Source organism: Gorilla gorilla, chromosome 14, assembly GCF_029281585.2.
Source record: "Gorilla gorilla gorilla isolate KB3781 chromosome 14, NHGRI_mGorGor1-v2.1_pri, whole genome shotgun sequence".
Classification (NCBI taxonomy): domain Eukaryota; kingdom Metazoa; phylum Chordata; class Mammalia; order Primates; family Hominidae; genus Gorilla; species Gorilla gorilla.
In genome coordinates this window covers 115,326,239-115,349,112 of record NC_073238.2, presented here as the reverse complement: position 1 = coordinate 115,349,112, position 22,874 = coordinate 115,326,239, and the positions used below count along the sequence as shown (strand labels likewise).

Genomic DNA, 22,874 nt, shown 5'->3' with positions numbered 1-22,874 from the left:
GTGAACGCTGCCATGATTCCTTCTGTTGTAGCTGGGTACAAAATAAGCCATTGCCCCAAAGAGACTGTTCTTTCTTGATGGAAAAAAAAGTTATTGAGAAAATAATTGGGGAAAACAAATGTGTTTCATGAAAAAGAAAACTGTTTAAGGTGATTTCCTTTAAGCCTAAGTGTTTATGGAATTAGATTAGTAGTGTCTCAAGATAAATTAAGTTTTAAGTTTACCTGTGTCTTAAATTGGTTGGTAATTCTAAAGAGCCACAAACTTTAGTCCCAGTTCCCTTATCCACAGAAAATGGGATTTTTATAGAAATGCTGTAGCCACAGGGCCCAAGAAGGAGCCACCAAAAGTGACCTAGAGTCTTAATTCATCCTCTTGCGTCATAGGGGACATTGGGAATGATCAAGTGGTTCTAGAAGTGTTTCAATGCTCAGCTTCGTATCTCCCTGACTGAAATTTATGGTGGTGATGTAGCAACCAAAAAATGGCATTTGTTTATTTCAAATTTCATAAACTTTAAACTTACTTAAGTGTTATTATTCTCATTACATTTTGGAGGAATTTTTTTTTCCCTGTGAAAACTGATTGGGACAGTTTTTGAATTAATTGAGACCAACAATATCCACTGAACTGTTCAATACCTAAATGGTTTGAGGCATAGTGAGGAGTAGGTGAATTAATAAGGCCTCAGAAATGCGATCATGCTAACTTTCTCCATACGAATTGTATGGCTTTTAAGTTTTACCCTTAGACTCGCTGTGAAGTGCCAGAGGAATATTTTTGTGCCTTATCCACATGCTACCAAGCTAAACTCTCTCTAGTGATGATATCCTTTGGCTGACAAGAATATCTTTTCTCAGTTGATGCCATGGAAAAGAAAAGGTCTTTAGCATTAATTTAACGTGGAGTAGGATGTTTTTCTTGAGAAGTCTGGAAATAGCCATTTATTTAAATACTTTTCATCATCCAGGATCCTTACTCTGGGCCTGGGATTTCTCGTTATCCCATTTCTCCCCGCGAGTAACCTGTTCTTCCGAGTGGGCTTCGTGGTCGCGGAGCGTGTCCTCTACCTCCCCAGCGTTGGGTACTGTGTGCTGCTGACTTTTGGATTCGGAGCCCTGAGCAAACATACCAAGAAAAAGGTATCAACTGAGAGTGGTGCCCGTTGATGAACAAAATGACCGGATGCATCTCACTGGTGACAATTACCATGTCTTTCTGTTCTTAAGAAACTCATTGCCGCTGTCGTGCTGGGAATCTTATTCATCAACACGCTGAGATGTGTGAAGCGCAGCGGCGAGTGGCGGAGTGAGGAACAGCTTTTCAGAAGTGCTCTGTCTGTGTGTCCCCTCAATGCTAAGGTACCTAGCTGCCAGATTTCTTTTAAAGAGACCTCACTAGGGTATCTGTTAAGTTCTTGGGCTGAATAAGAACATTTCCTGTCGTGCAGTATTTGGTGTAAGACCATGACCGAATACTTGGGTTTTTCTTTGTTGTGTGTGGTTTTTTTAAATGATTTCGATAAGATTCATTAAAATTCCACTCAGCCAAAATTGAAAAGAAGTCATTTAAAAGCAGACACTATCAATGAAACAGATGACTCTAATGAGGTCTTAATCATCTTCCAGATGATCTACTCACCCTTTGAAGTAGCTTCAGGGGAGGTGACATTGCGTATTCAGACTGAGGGTGGGCACGGCACGGATTCTGACGTCTAGAGCACACTTTTCAAAACCCCCTCTCTAGTGATAGCATTAACTAGCCTCCTCCAAGCTGGAATTTAAAGGGGTAGTAATGCCTACAAATTGGCAATAATGTAGTTCAGGAAGTTTATGCTATGTGCTGCATAATAGTACACATTTATGTCACCTTTGGGTCCCCTGCTAGTGATTTTTTGGGGGTCAGATTAGGTAAACATAAATGTACATACAGTCATGTGCCATGTAACGATGTTTCAGTCAGCAAACCACATATTGCATATATGTGACCGTGGTCCCATAAAATTATACCTTTTTTTTTTTTTTTTTTTTTTTGGAGACTGGGTCTTACTCTTGTCACCCAGGCTGGAGTGCAGTGTTGTGATCTCGGCTCACTGCAGCCTCCACCTCCCGGGTTCAGGGGACTCTCCTGCCTCAGCCTCCTGAGTAGCTAGATTACAGGCGCTTGCTACCACGCCCAGCTAATTTTTGTATTTTTAGTAGAGACAGAGTTTCACCATGTTGGCCAAGCTGATCTTGAACTCCTGACCTCAAGTGATCCTCCTGCTTCAGCCTCCCAGATGCTGGGATTACAGGCGTGAGCCACTGCACCCGACCAATATTTTTACTGCCTCTTTTCTATGTTTAGATACACAAATCCTTACCATTGTGTTACCATTGCCTCCAGCATTCAGTACAGTCACACGCTACACAGGTTTCTGGCCTAGGAGCAGCGGGCTAGACCACACATAGCCTAGGTGTATAGTAGGCTTTACCATCTAGGGTTGTGTAAGTACACTCTATGATGTTCAAACAATGACAAAATCAGCTAACAATGCATTTCTCAGAATGTGTCCTTGTTGTCATCAAGTAGTGCATGACTGTACTCTAAAATTGGCAGTGTTTTTGTTTGAAGCAATCTGGTAGGAATTTTTTCACTTGTATTCTTGATGAATCCAAGCTCTTCACTTGACTAGCTGTGCCTCTTTGGGCAAAACTACACTTTTTAAAACTTGCAGTGCCCTTTTCTATCAGAAGTGGATAATACCTATCTGCTGGATTTGTTGTTAGGGCTGAATGAACTAAAATGCCCTCACACGGTGGCCAGCAGTAGGTGCTCAGAAAGTGTTAGCTTTTTTTTTTTTTTTTTTTTTTTCCCTGAGATGGAGTCTTGCTCTGTTGCGCAGGCTGGAGTGCAGTGGCCTGATCTCGGCTCACTGTAACCTCCACCTCCCAGGTTCAAGCGATTCTTCTGCCTCAGCCTCCCGAGTAGCTAGGACTACAGGCATGCGCCACTATGCCCGGCTAATTTTTGTATTTTTAGTAGAGACGGGGTTTCACTATGTTAGCCAGGCTGGTCTCGAACTCCTGACCTCGTGATTCGCCCATCCTCGGCCTCCCAAAGTGCTGTGATTTCAGGCGTGAGCCTCCGCGCCCAGCCAAGTGTTAGCTTTTGTAGGTTCATTTCAGTTTGGGTTTTGCATTATGTTGGGAAGAGAATGCTATTTGCTCAAAATGGGGGCCAAGGGGTTAGGTTAGAAGAATTTTCTTTTAGTATAGATTATTATCATGAAATAATAATTCATTCTCTCTTAGGTCCTCAGCGTAAGAGCTGCCTAGATTGCTTAAATGTAATCCTCCTGGATGGAGACAGGGAGCTCTCTGGATCTGTTTCATGTCTATGTTCCATATTTAAGGGAAAGCAATGATTTCAGACAAAATTATGTAAACAAAACTAATGAATAGTTGACATCTTATTATGAACCTTAAGTAAAGAATAATATATAAGAGATGCTGGCTACTTATCTTTTTCTTGGATTAAAACCTCTCGTTCATATTTTAGTTAAGAGACTTAGATAAAATAGTGAATTACTTTCAGCTTTTATCTTTAGTTTGATTTGCTGACTTATCAATTTATTTTATGCTACCAAAAATAAATTGCCTGTGATTTAATTTCACAAACGTTAATAGATCTGCTTTATTTTTCCTTTACTGTTTGAATCGCAGTAATTGCCCCTTCTATTTGTGGAGTTCCTCACCACAAGGAGTTCAGATTTCTTTGCAGAGGCTCTATAATTCATCTCTATTATCCTCTCACTCAGCTTTTTAAAGAGACAGCATATTATTTTCTCTGTTTTCCCAGATGGGAGAAACTGAAGCATAGCAAGATTAAACTGACATTATCTAGGTTAGTAATGTAGGTGGCTACAGAGAGACCTGGTATGGTGATGTGCCCAGGTGCCTCTAGTAAATAAGGGGGATGGAACATAGGTGATGTCTGAACCCAAAAATCTGCCCGGGAAGTGATTTCATATGTTACAGGCTAGAAAACACAGGGCGTGTGCTTGTGGGAATGCACGTTAAGTATTAGGAGAGAGAGAGAGAGAGAGAGAGTGTGTGGTTTCCTCTTCTTAATTTAAGGAATACATATAAGACCTCATCTTCAAAATGGACCCAGTGGTAATAGTCCTTTCTCAAGAACATTTTTCAATGATTCTATTCAATAGAAGCAAGATCGAGATTTTTGGGAGTTTCTTTTTAAATTGAAGTGTCATAAAATTATCTTTACTTCCTTTTTTTGAAAAAATGTAAGTTAATTTTAGGAAAGTAATCTCACTTAGGAAGACACTGGTTTCCTTCAGTCCCATTATTTCAGGGGACACATTTTCTATACTGGTTTCATTTGATATCTATTGAATATAAAGTAAGAAATTGGCAACTGGCTCTAATTTAGGGCCAGATGTGTGAGCTAAGACTCATCTTTTTTGAGAGATTGCAATGTCAGTGTAGGTAGTGCTGGTCCCTGGTCTGCATGTCAAGGCACAGTGCCTTGCATATGGTAGACAATCAATATTAGTTATTGAATTCAGCCAAAGGGAAGTTGAATTCCCTGAGACTACTGTGGATGAGATACCAAGTATACTTATAATCATTTTTAGTTTTTAAGGGTTAAAAGTATGTCACTCTGTGATACAATTCTATAATAAATTCTTTTAACAACGAAACAGATCATATGCCACAATGAGGTATTTTCTTAAGGAGTAAGTGACCCAGGATGCTATAGGATTTTTATGTTTTCAGAACATTTTAAGTTTAACATTAGATGTTGCCAGAGTATTTATAACAAATTAGTTGAGCCCTGGCATTAAAGGTGCCTTTCATAACCGATACTCTCACTTTCTTGCATTTACGTGTTACTGGGTTGTAATGTTTGTTTTATCTTCGACTTCTGTTCTAGTTCATTGCCTCAGCATGTGCATCACAAATGCTAGGGGGAAAGTTGAAGAATAAACAAGCTTTTCAATCATTTATATTTCAGGGAAACAAAAGTCACTCATTCTCTAAACACTATTTTAAGTGACCTGGTTGTGAGATTTTTGTTCTGTTTTGTTTTGTTTTGCAATCTAGGCAGCTATTTTTTATTCAAAGAATTCCCTCCACCTAACCCATAGGATAAAGCTGGCCTCTAGGGAAACCTGTTTACCAATTCTTAATGATGGCCTGCCTTCTAAGGCTGTATCAGATTTTTAACTAGTTCCTTTTCCAGAGTCCCACGTCCTTCTCCTTTGATCTTCTGGTCTCTGGCATTCTGAGTGTCTAACAGAACACTGTCTATACTGCAGAGGGCGGTTGAACTCTTTGTCTGGGCTTTTTATTGAGAAAACAGAATTTGCCTGGAACAAAGGAAAACAGCAGGAGCTTGGGGCGGAAGAGGCTGGCGTCGTGTTGATGTCTGAGTAGAAGCTGTATTTGTATTCTGAGGACTACAGGGACATCACTGACAGATTGGATTCTCCGGCCCTAGGTTGTTTTGTGCATATGAGAGGAGGTGAAGTCACACGTCCAAGCTGGGTTGGGGGAAGCTCAAATTCTAATCATTTAGAGCACTTTTCTCAACACACACTTCAGCGATAGCATTAACTGAGCCTCCTCCAAGCTACAATTTGAGGACAAAAATACCTATGAATGGACAATAATTTGGTGCAGAAAGCTTAAATTCTACTGTGTGGTACATGGTAGTACACACATTTTTATCACCTGCGATTTCTCTGCTTGTGAGTCCTTTCATCAGAGTGGGTAAACATAAATCTATATGCTTTAAAATTGGCAGTTAAGAAAACCTGTTAATATGCACTGCTGCATACTCTTCCAGAAATCTAAGTATGTTTGACGAAGTGCTGTAACTGTAGGTTAAGATGGATAAGGCAGGATGTGGTTGTGTTTTCAGGGGTCATTTGGAAGCAGTGTTCAGACATAATGTTATTTGAATGTGTTTAAACCACTTCTGTATTTCGAGATTTTATTAGTCTTCTCAGGCTGTTATAAACACACACACACACACACACACACACACACACACACACAGATTGGGTGGCTTAGACCACAGTTTATTTTCTGACTGTTGTAAATGCTGGAATTGTCACATCAGGGTGTCAGCAGGGTTGGTTTCTTGTGAGGCCTCTCTCCTTGGCTTGCAGACGGCACCTTCCCCCTGTGTCCTCACGTGGTGTGTCTTCTGTGCACACATATCTCTGGTGTCTGTGTCCATATTTCCTCTTTCTGTAAGGACGCCATTCATACTGGATTGGGGTCATATGGATGGGGGCCCAACCATATGACCTCATTTGACCTTACTTACCTCTTTAAAGACCCTATCTCCAAATACATTTTCATTCTGGGGTGCTGAGGGTTTAATGTGAACTTTGGGGGACAATAACATATAAAAAGAGATGTGATTTTACTTAGGAAAAAGGCCAGTGCTATGAATGAGTGGATCTAGAAAGTGCCTCGAGCAGTCACCCTCATCTTCCCCCAGCACTGTAATCAGTGTATATTATCTAGTGGGAAGAAACACAGGCTTCAGAGCCTGGTTCTAATCCAACTTCACAGCCCTAGATGAGACTCTGAATGGCCCCGAAGCAGTTTATCAACTCAGAAGAGAGGGTCACAGCAGCCACGGCCTCGAGCCACCGTGAGGAGAGACTGCGATCACACAGCACGCAACACCGCACCCAGCTGGTGGGTGCCACTCAAGGTGTGCCAGCTACACACCATCTTACCATTCACCGTGACTGTTGTTAGCAATACCCACACTTCATGCTTCTGATTGAGTGAGTTTCTGTAGCATCGTCTCCTCTGGGCTTGCTACTCACTTTGTATTGTAAAGTCCCAAAAGGAGCTTTTGATCATCAACAAATACTTTTCTTTTTCTTTCACTTTTTCTTTTTCTTTCTCTTTTTGTGAGACAGAGTCTTGCTCTGTCGCCCTGGCTGAAGTGCAGTGGCATGCTCTTGCCTCACTGCAACCTCCACCTCCTGGGTTCAAGCTATTCTCCTGTCTCACCCTCCCACCTAGCTGAGATTACAGGCGTGCACTACCACGCCCAGCTAATTTTTGTATTTTTAGTAGAGTTGGGGTTTCACCATGTTGGACACGCTGGTCTCGAACTCCTGACCTCAGGTGATCTACCCATTTTGGCCTCCTGCAGTACTAGGATTACAGGCATGAGGCACTGCGCCCGGCCAACAAATTCTTTTTATTGTAGTCTTCGTGAGCTTGTGTAGTCTTGCTGCCTTAGGCTTAGTTCAAGTCCCCACTTTTTTCTTTGTCATTTATTCTAAGCCCATGTATAGTTGAGAAACTACCAGACGTTGGCTTCCCTGATGCCCTCGTTCCAAGGTGACCTGAGAATTCCTAGTAGATTGGCAGCTGGGAGCCCCATTCTATCCAGCCTACTTCACCCCCTCTTCAGTCATTGAAAATCCTTTCCTCATTCTCTTTTTTTTAAATGGAGGTAAAATTCCTATAACATAAAACTATCCATGTTAGTACCTCAAAAAATTAAAAACAGAATTCTGTGATCCAACAATTCCATTTCCGGGCAAATATCCAAAAGGACCGAAAGCAGAGACTCAGATTTGTACACCCATGTTCACAGCAGCGTTATTCACAATAGCTAAAAAGTAGAAGCTACCCAGATGTCCATCCAGGGACAAATGGACAAACAGAATGTGGTGTACTCATGCAAGGGAATATTATTCAGCCACAAAAGGAAGGAAATTCTGACACATGTGACACAAATGGACAAATCTTGTACAATTCCACTTACATGAGGTACGTGGGAGTCAAATGCATAGAGACGGAAAATGAATGGAGGTTGCCAGGGTCCGGTGGAGGTGAGAATGGGTACAGAGTTTCAGATTTGCAAAATGAAAGAACTCTGGAGATGGATGGTGACCATGGACTTCCACGTCAGCCTATCCTGTCCCCCTAAACAAGCCTGGTCACCCATCACATCTCTTGAAAGTCATCACACCCATTCTGTCCTGAATGTTGGGAACCTACCATTTGTTCTTGACACTCTTCCCTCTCTCCTATCAGTTGGTCACCAATTTCTATGCTTTTTGCTTCCTCACTGTTCTTCAAACCCCTCCACAGATTCACCACCACCCTAGTTCAGTCTGCTGACCTCTCTCCTAGGACTGCAGCCACAGCCTCCCTGGAGCCCCTGACACCTGCTTCTCCCCCACTCACATCTCTTTCCCACCACGGGATTTGTTTCATATGAACATAAACATGGTGGTGACCTCTGCCACCCTCCCACCCCTGGCTTCCTGCTATGGCTTTAATTGTGCCTCCCAAAAGCTACGCTCAAATCGTAACCCCTGGGACCTGGAAGTATAATGTATAACCTTTTTTGGGAATAGGGTTGTTGCAGATGTAATTAAGATGTAAGTTAAGATGAGGTCATACAGGAGGATGGTGGGCCCTTAATCCAGTGTGACCGGTGTCCTTTTAAGACAGGAGAAGAGACAGGGAGACAGACAAGAGGTGAGATGGTCATGAAGACAGAGGCAGAGGTGGGAGCGAGGCATCTGCAAGCCGGAGATTATGGGCAAGCACCGTGAGACAGGAGAGAGGCAGGGAGCAGTCTCTTCCCTCAGCCGGTAATGGGACCAGCCCTGCCCACACCGTGATCTCAGCCTCCAGGACTGTGAGAGAAGTGTGTTGTGTTAAGCCCCTCAGTTTATGGTGCTTTATTGCTGCAACCCTGGGGCACTCACACACTTACAGACCCCACCCCGCGCTGGCCTCGTGGCTCTGAGGACGACTGATCCTAGCCTGCCCTTGCTCAGGGTTCCCTGCGAGCGCAGCTGCTCCTCCCGGGCTCTCCAACCTGCATCCCTGCTCTCTGTGCTCCAGCCACACTGAGGCCCTTGCTCAGACCCTGTGAGAATAATACCAGAGACAGGGTGCCAGACACTCACTTCTCACAGTGCCAGAGGCTGGAAAGCCCACCATCAAGGTGCAGGCAGGTTGGTTGTGTGGTAAGGGCATGCCTCCTGGTTCACAGACGGTCATCTTCTCACTGTGTCCTCACGTGGCGGAAAGGGGGCATGGGAGCTCTTCAGGGCCTTTTTGATGAAGGCACTGATCCATTCATGGGCCTCCACCCTCATGACCCAATCACTTCCCAGAGGCCCTACTTCCCAATACCATCACGTTAGGAGTCAGGATTTCAACATCTGAATTTTGAGAGTCCATAAACATTCTGCTTATTACAGATACAGAGTAAAATGCTTGTGATGCTAGCTATAGAAGAAAGGTGCCATCCAAGAAAGGGCCATATTTGCTTAAATGGGTGGACAGAATCATGCTTTCTTCTACTCATGTCCACATGTGACTAGACTTTGTTATCTCAACTCTAGTGGAGTGTGTAGGTGAGGGGAATTTGAGGTTTTGATGATAAAAACAAGCCAGGTGTGGTGGTGTATGCCTGTAGTCCCAGCTACTTGAGAGGCTGAGGCAAGAGAATCACTGAATCCGAGGGGTTCAAGGCTGCAGCACGCTATGATGGCACCTGTGAATAGCTACTGCACTCCAGCCTGGGCAACATAGCAAGACCCCATCTCTGAAAATCAAAAGTAAAATTTTAAAAAGCCCAGCTTTGTAGTTTTCTGGTTGTCTCTGGTGAGGTCTTTAGTTATTTCCCTTCTGTTGTGCTTTAGAGATGTATCATGCCTATACCCCGTTTCTTCTGATCCTCTTACAGGGTTGGAGATTAAAGCACAAGCAACTCCTAACCCCTGTAGGGTTTTAGCTAAAGTTCTGGTGGGTGATTTTTTTCCTCATCCCTTTACCTTTTGTCTTCAGTTAGAAGATGTGATGGAGTCCAGGCTCTGAACAAGAAGTCTGTCTGCTGATGGCCCAATTATTCTCTGTCTGCAGGTTCACTACAACATTGGCAAAAACCTGGCTGATAAAGGCAACCAGACAGCCGCCATCAGATACTACCGGGAAGCTGTAAGGTATGGCGAGTATGTCTTACAGAAGAATTATGTACACAGATCGTTTTCACTTTCTAATATGAAACACCTGTTCCTTTAAAGACCCCAACTTTACAATATCTTTACCGATTCCTGAGAGTTTAGTAAAAACTTACTATTGAGCATTTAATGGTCAGCTTGGTTTTTTCTCAACTTCCAGATTAAATCCCAAGTATGTTCATGCCATGAATAATCTTGGAAATATCTTAAAAGAAAGGAATGAGCTACAGGAAGCTGAGGAGCTGCTGTCTTTGGCCGTTCAAATACAGTAAGCATTGTTTTTATAATTATGCTAGTGACAAAGAAAGGAGCTCCTGCATTCCGGCATCTAAGCCTTTCATCTTCTTGTTTATCTTTGTTAAAACTGCTCCTCTAGGCCAGACTTTGCTGCTGCGTGGATGAATCTAGGCATAGTGCAGAATAGCCTGAAACGGTTTGAAGCAGCAGAGCAAAGTTACCGGACGGCAATTAAACACAGAAGGAAATACCCAGATTGTTACTACAACCTCGGGCGTCTGGTAAGCTCGGGGTGCCCTGTGCCTGTGGAAGGAAGGATGGGTTATTTTTCTTATTTATAATAAAATGACATAGTGACACCCACCTAGCCCATACATTTTATAAAGTTCTTTCACATGTTTCTATCTCATTTGAAGGTAGCTATTTGATTTCCTTTTGAGTAATTTTTTAAAGCTCTCATTAGAGAGCAGTACAGTGTGAATTAGTCAAGTTTAAGAGGTCACCCACGCAAAAGGTTAAACCAAGGAATAAATTAACATGTTAAAATCCCGTCCGCCCTGTAAAACAGTGCTCCAACGGGTAACTTCCTGATAAACATCAGTTTCTCTGTTTTTAAAACAAGAATTGAGTAAGAACAGAGATTAAAGTAACAAATCCGTAGTATGATTTCTGAGCTCTCTTGTTCTCCTCCTTCAAGGGAGCAGAGCTCTTCATCTGCAGGGAGCATTTCCCCCAAAAAAGGCAGCTTTGGAGGGCACGGGATTTATTTGAAAGGGCTTTGACATTATTTGATGGAAATAGAAAATAACGTGTTCTGTAGCAGCTTTATATTTTTGGTTATTGACAGGATGTTTACGAAGATCTGATTGCTCTTGATTTTCTTGACAAAAATAAAATGAGACACACACATAGCAAAATTCTTTAAACACGAATGGTTGTCTTCTCCCTATAATCAACCATTTAATTTGGTTTCAAGAAAACAAATACATATGTTCCTAATATATTTAGATGTATTCAATAAACATTGTTAATTAAAAAATTTGTGTTCATTCTAACCAAACTGGAATACATCCATAGTGATATGACTTTCACAGAAGTTTACATGTAGATTTCCAGATTTTATCCAGCTTAGCCTTACAGGTGGGAAAGCATCCTCGTGTTCTAAAGAGATGCCTGCTGCCGTTTTAAAGGCCTGAAGCTTCTTGGTTTTGTTTTTTCTCTGTTTGTTTGTTTGTTTGTTTTGTTTTGTTTTTGGAGACAGAGTTTCGCTTTAAAGAGTTCTTATGTTGTCAAAACTGGTAGTTCCCTTAGCTGCTTGTCGATGGCTTTCAAGGTTACTTCATGGAGCTGGAGCGCTTGGCTGTGCAGGCCCTGAGGGCTGGCGGTCCTAATGGCATGGCCACGGTGCGTGCCATGGCTTCCGGAGGTGGTGTTTCTTTTTTTATTTTTATTTTTATTTTTATTTTTGAGACAGAGTCTCACTCTGTCACCCAGGCTGGAGTGCAGTGGCGGGATCTCGGCTCAGCGGGATCTCGGCTCACTGCAAGCTTCACCCCCCGGGTTCACGCCATTCTTCTGCCTCAGCCTCCGGAGTAGCTGGGACTATAGGCGCCCACCACCATGCCCGGCTAATGTTTTGTATTTTTAGTAGAGACGGGATTTCACCATGTTAGCCAGGATGGTCTAGATCTCCTGACCTCGTGATCCGCCCGCCTCAGCCTCCCAAAGTGCTGGGATTACAGGCATGAGCCACCATGCCCAGCCTGGAGGTGGTGTTTCTACTGATAACAAGTAGGTGACTGGCCTAGAGATGGAGGTCATGATGACTGCAAGGAAGAGACTGGACCCATACAATGTACTACCCCCAAAGACAGCTTTAGGCACCAAGGAAGACCCTAATTTAGTCCCCTCCATCACCAACAAGAGAATAGTGGGTGCATCTGTGAAGAGGAAAACAGTGCTGTCATCTGGTTTTGGCTGCACAAAGGCAAGACCCAGCAATGCCCCAGCTGTGGAGCCCATTACAAGCTGGTACCCATCAGCTGGTGCATTGAGCGCCTGCACCAAGTTACTCAAAATGTGCTATAAAGTTTCATCTTTCCGATAAAGACCAGCCATTGCATTGGCTCCTTCTCCCTCTGCAAAAAAAAAAAAAAAAAAACCCAACTAGTAGTTTCCAAAACTGACATGCATCCAGACCATCCCACCCCATCTGACATTTAGGGAATTCAAGGGCTCTATAGAGAATCTGTTTTAAAATAACAATAATAAACTGGGCACAGTGGCTTACACCTGTAATCCCGGCACTTTGGGAGGCCAAGGCGGGCGGATCACTTGAGGTCAGGAGTTCAAGACCTGCCTGGCCAACATGGCGAAACCACATCTCTACTAAAAATACAAAAAATAGCCAGACATGGTGGTACGTACCTGTAATCCCAGCTACTTGGGAGGCTGAGGCAGGAGAGTCACTTGAACCTGGGAAGCAGAGGTTGCAGTGAGCCGAGATTGCGGCACTGCACTCCAGCCTGGGCAACAGAGTGAGATTCTGCCTCAAAAAAATTAAGTAAGTAAAATAACAATAATGAATCACCCAGGTGATTCCAGTAACCTGCCGTTGGCCCTGCAGCAGGGAAGCAGCTCTGTCTGAACTTGGTAACAGGGTAATCATGTCAGAGCAGAAGCCATGGTTTGTGGGGAACAATCCTAGAAAACACTGACTGCTTTACATTTATTGGAAAACCAGGCTTTGGTTTTTACCATAATGTGAATGTCTTCGGTCTTACTGTCTTTGTTTCTGGAGTGGGTAGCCATGATTTTGTGAGTTGTGGAGATAGAATCTTATGAATGGAGAAACAAGATAGCAGGAACGTCTGGCTAACTAATGGTAAAATGTGACCTTCCCCCTCTGCAGAAGTCCCTTTATGTGGACGAGTAATGCTTGTGTTAGAAATATATACATATGTAACTAACCTGCACATTGTGCACATGTACCCTAAAACTTAAAGTATAATAATAATAAATTTAAAAAAAAGAAATATTAAAGTAAAGTGGTTGCATGTATGAGTCCATTTTCATAATGCTGATAAAGATATACCTGACACTGGGTAATTTATAAAGAAAAAGAGGTTTAATGGACTCACAGTTCCATGTGGCTAGGGAGGCCTCACCATCAAGGTGGAAGGTGAAAGGTACATCTTATATGGCAGCAGACAAGAGAGAATAAGAGCCAAGCAAAAGAGGTTTCCCCTTATAAAACCATCAGATCTCATGAGACTTAGTCTCTACCACGAGAACAGTATGGGGGAAACCACCCCCATGATTCAGTTATTTTTCACCAGGTCCCTCCCACAACACATGGGAATGATGGGAGCTACAATTCAAGATGAGATTTGGGTGGGGACACAGTGAAACCATATCACTGCATTTTTATTACTCAAAAAATGCAAAACATGTTTCAGTTATGATATGCCACAGGAAGATACCACCTCTATGTGCTGACTCCAGTGTGGAAAGGAGGAATTATTTCTTCCTGGGCACAGAGGGTGGCACAAGGGTGGCAGGAATGTGGCTGAACTCATGGAATGGCATGATGCTTGAACAAGGAAGATTAATGGCAAGATATTCCTTTGTCTCACATTAACTTTCTCCAGAACCACTGACCTTGCGTGCATTTTTGTTCTTTTACATTTTAAAATTCTGTGCTTTATGACCTAGTTACCTGCTTTGATGTTGAAACCACTTTCTCTGTGAGACCTGAAGATCCCAGGAGAGCTGAAATTATTATAATGATCGGCTGTTTGTTCCCAGGGGGAAGGGGAGGCTGTGAAACCTCAACATAATGTTACGAGTGGTGACTTCAAAATTCAATCACATACAAAGCAGAGGTGATCCTCACAAAGTTAGTGAAGTGAGAATAGGGGTGGGGTGGAGGATGGGAGCACGAGGTCTTACCTGAATTCATGCATTTGGGTGGTTATGAATATATGGGTGTAGGGATTATCATTTCTGTTCACTGTATCTGTTAAACTAGTACTCAGTGACTAAATATGAGACTTGGTATTAATAAGAATTCTTCTTTTGGTCGGGCGTGGTGGCTCACGCCTGTAATCCCAGCACTTTGGAAGGCCGAGGCGGGTGGATCACAAGGTCAGGAGATCGAGACCATCCTGGCTAACATGGTGAAACCCCATCTCTACTAAAAATACAAAAAATTAGCCAGGCGTGGTGGCAGGCGCCTATAGTCCCAGCTACTCAGGAGGCTGAGGCAGGAGAATGGCGTGAACCCGGGAGGCGGAGCTTGCAGTGAACCGAGATGGCACCACTGCACTCCAGCCTGGGCGACAGAGCAAGACTCCGTCTCAAAAAAAAAAAAAAAAAAAGAATTCTTCTTTCATCCCTTTTTTTCCTTTTCTGGTGATTGCTCTTCTGTTACTTTATTGCTCACAAAGTGAGTGGGTCTGCCCACAGCCTCCCAGGTTATCCTCTAGGCTCTACAGCTTAGTCTTCTCCCCTCTCCTAGTAGCTGCCCCTCACTGCAGTTCCTTGGTATTTGGAAAATAGAGGATTTATAATAAATGCTCCTTCTGTAAGAATGATGTCCAAAGGGAGGAACGTAGAATATAAAGTACCAGCTTTTATCATGTGCTGTAGTCGTTGGGATTCATTACACTTTCACTTGGAAAATCATCTGTAGCATTGAACACATTGAGACCTTGTACTGCTTTTTGTTTATATTGTTTACTAATTACACTACCGTGAAATGGTCTTCCTGTATTCCTTTCCGCCAACTGTTCCTGCTTATTTAAGGCTTTTGCTTTCCCTTGTGGTTTAATTATCCAGCTTTTTCCTCTTTGACAGCTTAAAAGCATTAAGAGCTTAATCTTTAACAACTCAACCAACCCATTTATGTACTGGCAAATAAGAACTTAATAGCTTAAGAGGGTTTTTTGTTTGTTTGTTTGTTTTTAAGAAATCACTCTCTAGTAACAGGAGACAGCGATTTGTTCTGATTTCTAGACCCCAATATGGAGAGAATATAAGGCAGTTCTCTTGTGGAATAGGAAATCAGGAAGAGCGCAATTACTGGGACATATTACTAATCTTAGAAAGTTATATTCTAAGCAATAATGGCTAGAGGGATTGCCGAAGACAATGCATGATGGAAGGACTGGATGTGTCCAGGAAAACAGAAACCATTCTAAGTGTTTTAGATAGAGAAGACTTAATATAAGGAATTGGTTAGACTGTCATTGGAAGGCTGGATGAGCAAAAATGGGATGGTAACATGAACTCAGAGATTAAAGGGAATCCTATAGGTTTTGGGGGAACAGACAGGAGGCACTACCAAGATTTAAAAACTCACAAGAGGTTACAGTCTCTGGAGCTACCACAGCCTCAAGAGCTATGATCATGGGAGACAGACCACTGCTTCCACCCTGGGACGGTGGAGGAGGGGACATAGTCACTTCAGAGACACTGCCAGGGGAAGGAAGGAGAGAGTGAGAGTAAGAGGAAATTTCGACTGCTCCCCTCTGCCCACCATCCAGTGCCTGTTGACAGAACGGAACAAAAGAGTGAAGAAGCCTGGGAAATGTAGTTGCAGACTCCCAGCCCCCGCTTCTCAGAGCAGAGTACAGAAGGGTGAGCGTAGGACTGCTGGGTGATTGATGTTACCCATCTACTTCCTGAATGAGCAGTTCTGGTTAAATCACCACTTTTTCTGCTTCCCTGAAAGTTTGTTCCCTTCGTGTAGATGCTGTAAGATGAGTAGAATTTGAGACAAAATGAAACTAAATTTTATCTGATTCAGTCTATTCTTCAATAAATAGTAATAATTGTAGTAGTTAACAGTAAAGTAGTGAAGAATTTTGTCATGTTGGATAAAGGAAGTTATGTTGGTTGTTCTGGGTGTGTTCAAATGTTGCCATGGATTTTGTCCAAGTGACTCAAATGCGTATCACTTGGTGGAGTGAATAGATCTGAGGAATCACTGGAACATCAAATAGAGATAATTAAGTGTTAGAATAATTAAGCATCCCATTATTTTAATTTTCTGAACTTTTCCTATCATTTCCTCATTAAAGGGTAAAAATATTGTAACTTGAGTTTCTGAGTCTCATGAGAAATTCCCACAACATCTTTAGCAAATGGATGTTCATAAATGTTTCCATAATTCATTAAAGCTTTCTTTTTCTTGCATAATATGCTATCTATTTGTTGTGTAGCATAGGACAAGTCAGAATGTTTTTGTTGTCTGAAGAAAAGACAGACTTGCCAGTAAGTAAGGAAACAGCCTTAAACTCTGATAAATTGTAATCATTTGTACTTTTTGCAGAGTTAAAGGGATCAAGTACACTCAAATAAAATGTGCATTTGAACTGAGATAAGAGGGCAACAGGGTCACCTGCTAAAAAAATCCATCACTCTGTGTGTGTGTGTGCTTTTATTAACTATGCAAATTGAGAGCTAGCCATTTTATATTCTGTTACCAATGTTAACATTCCCTCTCAAAAGAAGCAACAAAAATCTGGAAGCATTCCCCTTGAGAAATGGAACCAGGCAAGGATGCCCACTCCCATCACTCTTATTCAACATGGTACTGGAAGTCCTAGCCAGAGCAGTCGGGCAAGAAAAATAAATAAACGGCATGTAAATAGGAAAAGAAGAAGTCAAGCTATCTCTCTTCATGGACGGTGTGATTCAACACCTAGAAAACCCTGCAGACTTTACCAGAAGGCTCCTGGAACTCATAAACAACTTCAGTAAAGTTTCAGGATACAAAGTCAGTGTACAAAAGTAAGAAACATATCTATATGCCAATAACATTCAAGCTGAGAGCCAAATCAAGAATGCAATCCCATTTACAAGAGCCATAAAAAGGATAAAATACCTGGGAATTCAGCTTATCAAGGAGGTGAAGGATCTCTACAAGGAGAACTACAAAACACTGCTGAAAGAAATCAGAGGTGACACAAACAAGTGGAAAAACATTTCCTGACCATGGATTGGAAGAATCATTATTGTTAAAATGGCCATACTGCCCAAAGCAATCTACAGATTCAACACTGTTCCTATCAAACTGCCAATGCCGTTTTTCACAGAATTAGAAAAAGCTATTCTTAAATTCATATTGAACCAAAAAACAACCTGAATAGCCAAAGCAGTCCTAAGCATAAAGAACAAAGCCAGAGGCATCACATTACCTGACTTCAAACTATACTATAAGGCTACAGTAACCAAAACAGTATGGTACTGGTGCAAAAACAGACACACAGATGAGTGGAACAGAATAGAGAACCCAGAAATAAAGCCACACATCTACAGCCATGTGGTCTTCAAACAATTTAACCAATTTTTTTTTAAAAGCAATGGGGAAAGGGCTCCCTAGGCAATAAATCGTGCTGGGATAGCTGGCTAGCCATACGCAAAAGAGTGAAACTGGACCCCTACCTTTCACAAAACACAAAAATTAACTCAAGATAGATTAAAAATTTTAATGCAAGACCTCAAACTACAAGAATCCTAGAAGAGGCTGAGCTCAGTGGCTCACACCTGTATTCCCAGCACTTTGGGAGCCAAGGCAGGCAAATGGCTTGAGCCCAGGAGTTTGAAACCAGCCGGGGCAACATGGCAAAACTTCATCTCTACAAAAAATCCAAAAAAATTAGCTGGGCGTCATGGTATGGGCCTGTAGTCCCAGCTACCTGGGAGACCAAGGTGGGAGGATCGCTTGATCCCAGGAGGTCAAGGCTGTAGTGAGCCACTGGTCACACCACATCACACCACTGCGCTCCCGCCTGGGCGACAGAATAAGACCCCGTCTTTAAAAAAAAAAAAAAAAAAATCCTAGAAGAAAACCTAGGAAACACTATTCTAGACATCAGCCCTGGGAAAGAATTGATGACGAAGTCCTCAAAAGCAATTGCAACAAAAACGAAAATTGGCAAGTGGGACCTAATTAAACTAAAGGGTTTCTGCACAGCAGTAGAAACTATCAAGAGAGTAAACAGACGACCTGCAGAATGGGAGAAAATATTCATAAATTGTGCATCCAACAAAGGTCTAATATTGAAATCTATAAGTAACAAATCAACAAGCAAAAAAACAGCCCCATTAAAAAGTGGGCAAAAGGCATGACCAGACACTTCTCAAAAGAAGACATACAAGCAGCTAACAAACATATGAGAAAATGCTCATCATCACTAATCATTAGAGAAATGCAAATCAAAACCACAATTGAGATACCATCTCACACCAGTCAGAGTGGCTATTATCAAAAAGTGAAAAAACAACAGTCACTGGCAAGGCTGTGGGAGAAAAAGGAATGCTTAGACACAGTATATAAATTAGTTCATCCACTGTGAAAAGAAGTTTAGAGATTTCTCAAAGAACTTAGAACTGCCATTTGGCCCAGCAATCTCATGACTGGTTATATACCCAAAAGAAATCATTCCACCAAAAAGACACATGCGGCCGGGCACAGTGGCTCACACCTGTAAACCCAGCACTTTGGAACTCCGAGGCAGGTGGATCACGAGGTCAGGAGTTCAAGACCAGCCTGGCCAAGATGGTGAAAGCCCATCTCTACTAAAAATACAAAAATTAGCTGAGCATGGTGGCGGGCGCCTGTAATCCCAGCTACTTGGGAGGCTGAGGCAGAAAATTGCTTGAACCTGGGAGGTGGAGGTTGCAGTGAGCCGAGATTGTGCTACTGCACTCCAGCCTGGGTGACAGAGCAAGACTGCATCTCAAAAAAAAACCAAAAACATGCATTCATATGTTCATCAATCACTATTCACAATAGCAAAGACATGGAATCAACCTAGGTGCCCATCCGCTGTAGACTGGAAAAAGAAAATGTGGTACATATACACCATGGAATACCACACAACCATACGAAAAAAAAAATCATGTCCTTTGCAGCAACATGGATGCCACTGGAGGCCACTATCCTAAGGAAATAAATCCAGGAACAGAAAACAAAATGCCACATGTTCTCATAAGTGAGCGCTAATACATAAAGATGGCAATCATAGACACTTGAGACTACTAGAGTGGGGAGGCAGGGAGGCAAACAAGGGTTGAAACACTAACTATTGGGTACTGTGCTCACTACCTGGATGACAGGATCATTTCTATCACAAACCTCAGCATCACACAATTTACCCATGTAACAAACCTGCACATGTACATTCTGAATCTAAAATAAAAAGTTGAAGGCCAAGTGCGGTGGCCCACGCCTGTAATCCCAGCACTGTGGGATGCCGAGGTGGGTGGATCAGTTGAGGCCAGGAATTTGAGACCAGCCTGGGCAACATCGTGAAACCCCATCTCTACTGAAAGTACAAAAATCAGCCAGGCATGGTGACACACGTCTGTGATCCCAGCTGCTCAGGAGGCTGAGGCACGAGAATTGTTCGAACTTGGGAGGCAGACGTTACAGTGAGCAGAGGTTGCAGTGAGCCAAGATCATGCCACTGCACTCCAGCCTGGGCAACAGAGCGAGACTCTGTTTCTAAATACGTACATACGCCTGGCGCGGTGGCTCACGCCTGTAATCCCAGCACTTTGGGAGGCTGAGGCAGGCAGATCGTTCACAAGGTCTGGAGTTCAAGACCAGTCTGGCCAATATGGTGAAACCCCATCTCTACTTGAAATAGAAAAAATTTGCCGGGCGTGGTGGTGGGCATCTGTAATCCCAGCTACTCAGAAGGCTGAGGCGGGAGAATCACATGAACCCGGGAGGTGGAGGTTGCAGTGAGCCGAGATCGCGCCATTGCAGTCCAGCCCAGGCAACAGTGTGAGACTCTATCTCAAAAATAAAAATAATAATAATAATAAAAGTTTAAATTATAGAAAATAAGAAAGCAACAGGTATTTTTCTCCTTCCTAAATGAAGCAAACAAACTCGAAATTGCCAAGAGGTTTTACCTTACCATAGGAGACTTTTCCAAGGAGTTTACAAAGTATGTCTGATATGCTCCTGTTTTTATATTTACTTTAGACACAGGCAGGAAGAGGCCCGGAGACCACCCTTCACAAGGTGAATTGGACACATAGCTTTTGATCATGAGAAATACTTTGTTTACTATTCTAAGTAATACTTTATCAACAATGAACTTATGAAGTCTTTAGTGAAAAAGACTAATGATGAGGCTTTCTTCAGTATTTCAGCAGTCTGAAATATGATTTGATTCCTAAAATCACTAAATAACAGGAAATAGGACATTACAGGTTCGGACCGTGTTCTTATTCCTGCTTTACCATTTCTAGCCTATAACTTTGGGCAAGTTCATTTCCTCGTGCTTTAGTTGCTTCCTCTGTAAAATGGGGGTAACAATAGTATTTACTTCATTGGTATTGTTTTGAGGATTAAATGAGTTGATATGAAAAACTAGAAGCTCCATAAGTAAAGTTAGGTTTTGGTTTTTTATTGTTGTTTGTTGGGCCTTTTCTTTCTTTCTTTTTTTTTTTTTTAAATAATGTCTTGGAAAGAGGAAGCAGGAAACTTGGAATACTGATTTTTTGGTGTGTTTTATTTTCAGTATGCAGATCTCAATCGCCACGTGGATGCCTTGAATGCATGGAGAAATGCCACCGTGCTGAAACCAGAGCACAGCCTGGCCTGGAACAACATGATTATACTCCTCGACAATACAGGTACAGAAAGGTGGATGGAACAAATCACAGGAAATGGCTCCACAGTAAAATGCCACCGAAGACTTAGGAAATAGAGATTATTGTGCTTTTTTCCTACTGAGTTTAAAAAAAAATTAATGTGAAGTTAATTGTTTTCTATTACAAAAATGTCTATTCCTCTAGAAAATGGAATTTCTAGGCCAAGCACGGTTGCTCACACCTGTAATCCCAGCGCTTTGGGAGGCCAAGGTGGGCAGATCTCCTGAGGTCAGGAGTTCGAGACCAGCCTGACCAACATGGAGAAACCCTGTCTGTACTAAAAATACAAAATTAGCCGGGTATGGTGGCGCATGCCTGTAATCCCAGCTACTTGGGAGGCTGAGGCAGGAGAATCACTTGAACCCAGGAGGTGGAGGTTGCAGTGAGCCAAGATCACGCCATTGCACTCCAGCTTGGGCAACAAGAGGGAAACGCCATCTCAAAAAAAAAAGGGAGGGGTGGGTAGGGGGGAGAGGGGGAGGGAGGGAGGAAGGCAGGAAGAAAGGCAGGAAGGAAGGGAGGGAGGGAAGGGAGGGAAGGAAGGAATTTCTTTAGACATACTGGAATGTAAATGTCTGGGAAAATGACACTCCACCTAGAGCTGGTGTTGAGTAATGGGGGAGAGGTGTGACAGTATCTTGTTTCTTCTGAAGCCTGTTATCCACCACTGGCCATCCTCTAGGGTGTTGGGAGCACTCAGAAGTGAGCAAGAATGGCCTTGGGGCTAATGACATGGATAGTGCTAGGTCCATGCCCCAAGTTCAGGGACTTCACTCAAAGGAGCCCCCTCAGTCTACACTTAGAGCCATGGATTCTTACTTTTTATATAATGCTAATCGACTTGAAGATCTGGTTTCCTATCCCTGAGCAGACCAGATTCAATCAATTAGGAGTTACTCTGCCTCCTTCACTTTAAAAATCCAAACGTCTTTTAAGAAATGATGGTGTTAGGCACAGAAAGGCAAATATCACATGCTCTCACTCATGGGGGATCTGGAAAAATGGACCTCGTGGAACTAGAGAGCAGAACAGTAGTTACTAGGGGCTGGGAAGGGGGCGGGGATAAAGATAGGTTGGTTAATGGGTACAAACACAGATAGAAGTCAGTTCTAGTGTTCCATTGCACAGTAGGGTGACTGTAGTTAACACTTTATGATATATTTCACAAGAACTAGAAGATTTGAAATGTTCCTAACATAAAGAAATGATCAATATTTGAGGCGATGGTTGTCTTAAATACCTTAATTTGATCACTACACATTGTATGCATGTATCAAAGTATCACATGCACCCCATCAATATGTACAGTTATGTGTCAGTAAAAATATGTTAATGATGGTGTTAATTTGATCATGGTGTAGAGCAGAGATATATGGTTGTTTCTAGGGAAAATACAGAATGTATACTTCAGTGTGATAAATTCTTAGTTATGAAAGTGTTACTGTCATCCTCTTATTTTGCAGATTTGTTTGGGTATAACTGGTATCTGGGAAAAAATTAAAACTAGGTTTTAGATGGTTTTACAGAAGTTGATCAAAAGCTGTTTATGTGTTGTGTCAGAAATGTGCTGAATTGCAGTGGCTTTGCCACTGATAACGTCGTATATGTGTGTGTGTGTGTGTGTGTGTGTGTGTGTGTGTATTACATGATCTACACAGATTTTCTTAAGTAGTTTATTCATAATTGTCATGTGCTGTGCACATAAACCCTGTTAGTTATAGAGAGAAGCTAAAATGCGAGTACAACATTAACATGTCTTTTATTTTTCCATTTTTCACTCCCAGGTAATTTAGCCCAAGCTGAAGCAGTTGGAAGAGAGGCACTGGAATTAATACCTAATGATCACTCTCTCATGTTCTCGTTGGCAAACGTGCTGGGGAAATCCCAGAAATACAAGGTGCGTAAACCGCAGGCTGTGAGTTCTTGCAGTTAGTGC

At 42.4% G+C, this 22,874-nt stretch overlaps 1 protein-coding gene across 9 annotated transcripts in view; it reads left to right on the top strand.

Moving 5' to 3' along the window:
* Positions 1–22,874, top strand: part of TMTC4 (transmembrane O-mannosyltransferase targeting cadherins 4) — a 69,703-nt gene that overhangs the window by 38,403 nt on the left and 8,426 nt on the right. For 5 of the 9 annotated variants that reach the window (XM_019039873.4, XM_055359442.2, XM_063697483.1 and 2 more), the window contains 7 exons: positions 971–1,142; positions 1,230–1,361; positions 9,927–10,006; positions 10,185–10,292; positions 10,401–10,542; positions 20,806–20,920; positions 22,723–22,835. In XM_019039873.4, coding sequence (XP_018895418.4) covers positions 971–1,142; positions 1,230–1,361; positions 9,927–10,006; positions 10,185–10,292; positions 10,401–10,542; positions 20,806–20,920; positions 22,723–22,835 — 862 coding nt within the window. Of the gene's footprint in view, positions 1–970; positions 1,143–1,229; positions 1,362–9,926; positions 10,007–10,184; positions 10,293–10,400; positions 10,543–20,264; positions 20,304–20,805; positions 20,921–22,722; positions 22,836–22,874 lie in introns of all 9 variants that reach the window. The other 4 variants (XM_019039872.4, XM_055359441.2, XM_063697482.1 and 1 more) reach the window with 1 other exon arrangement.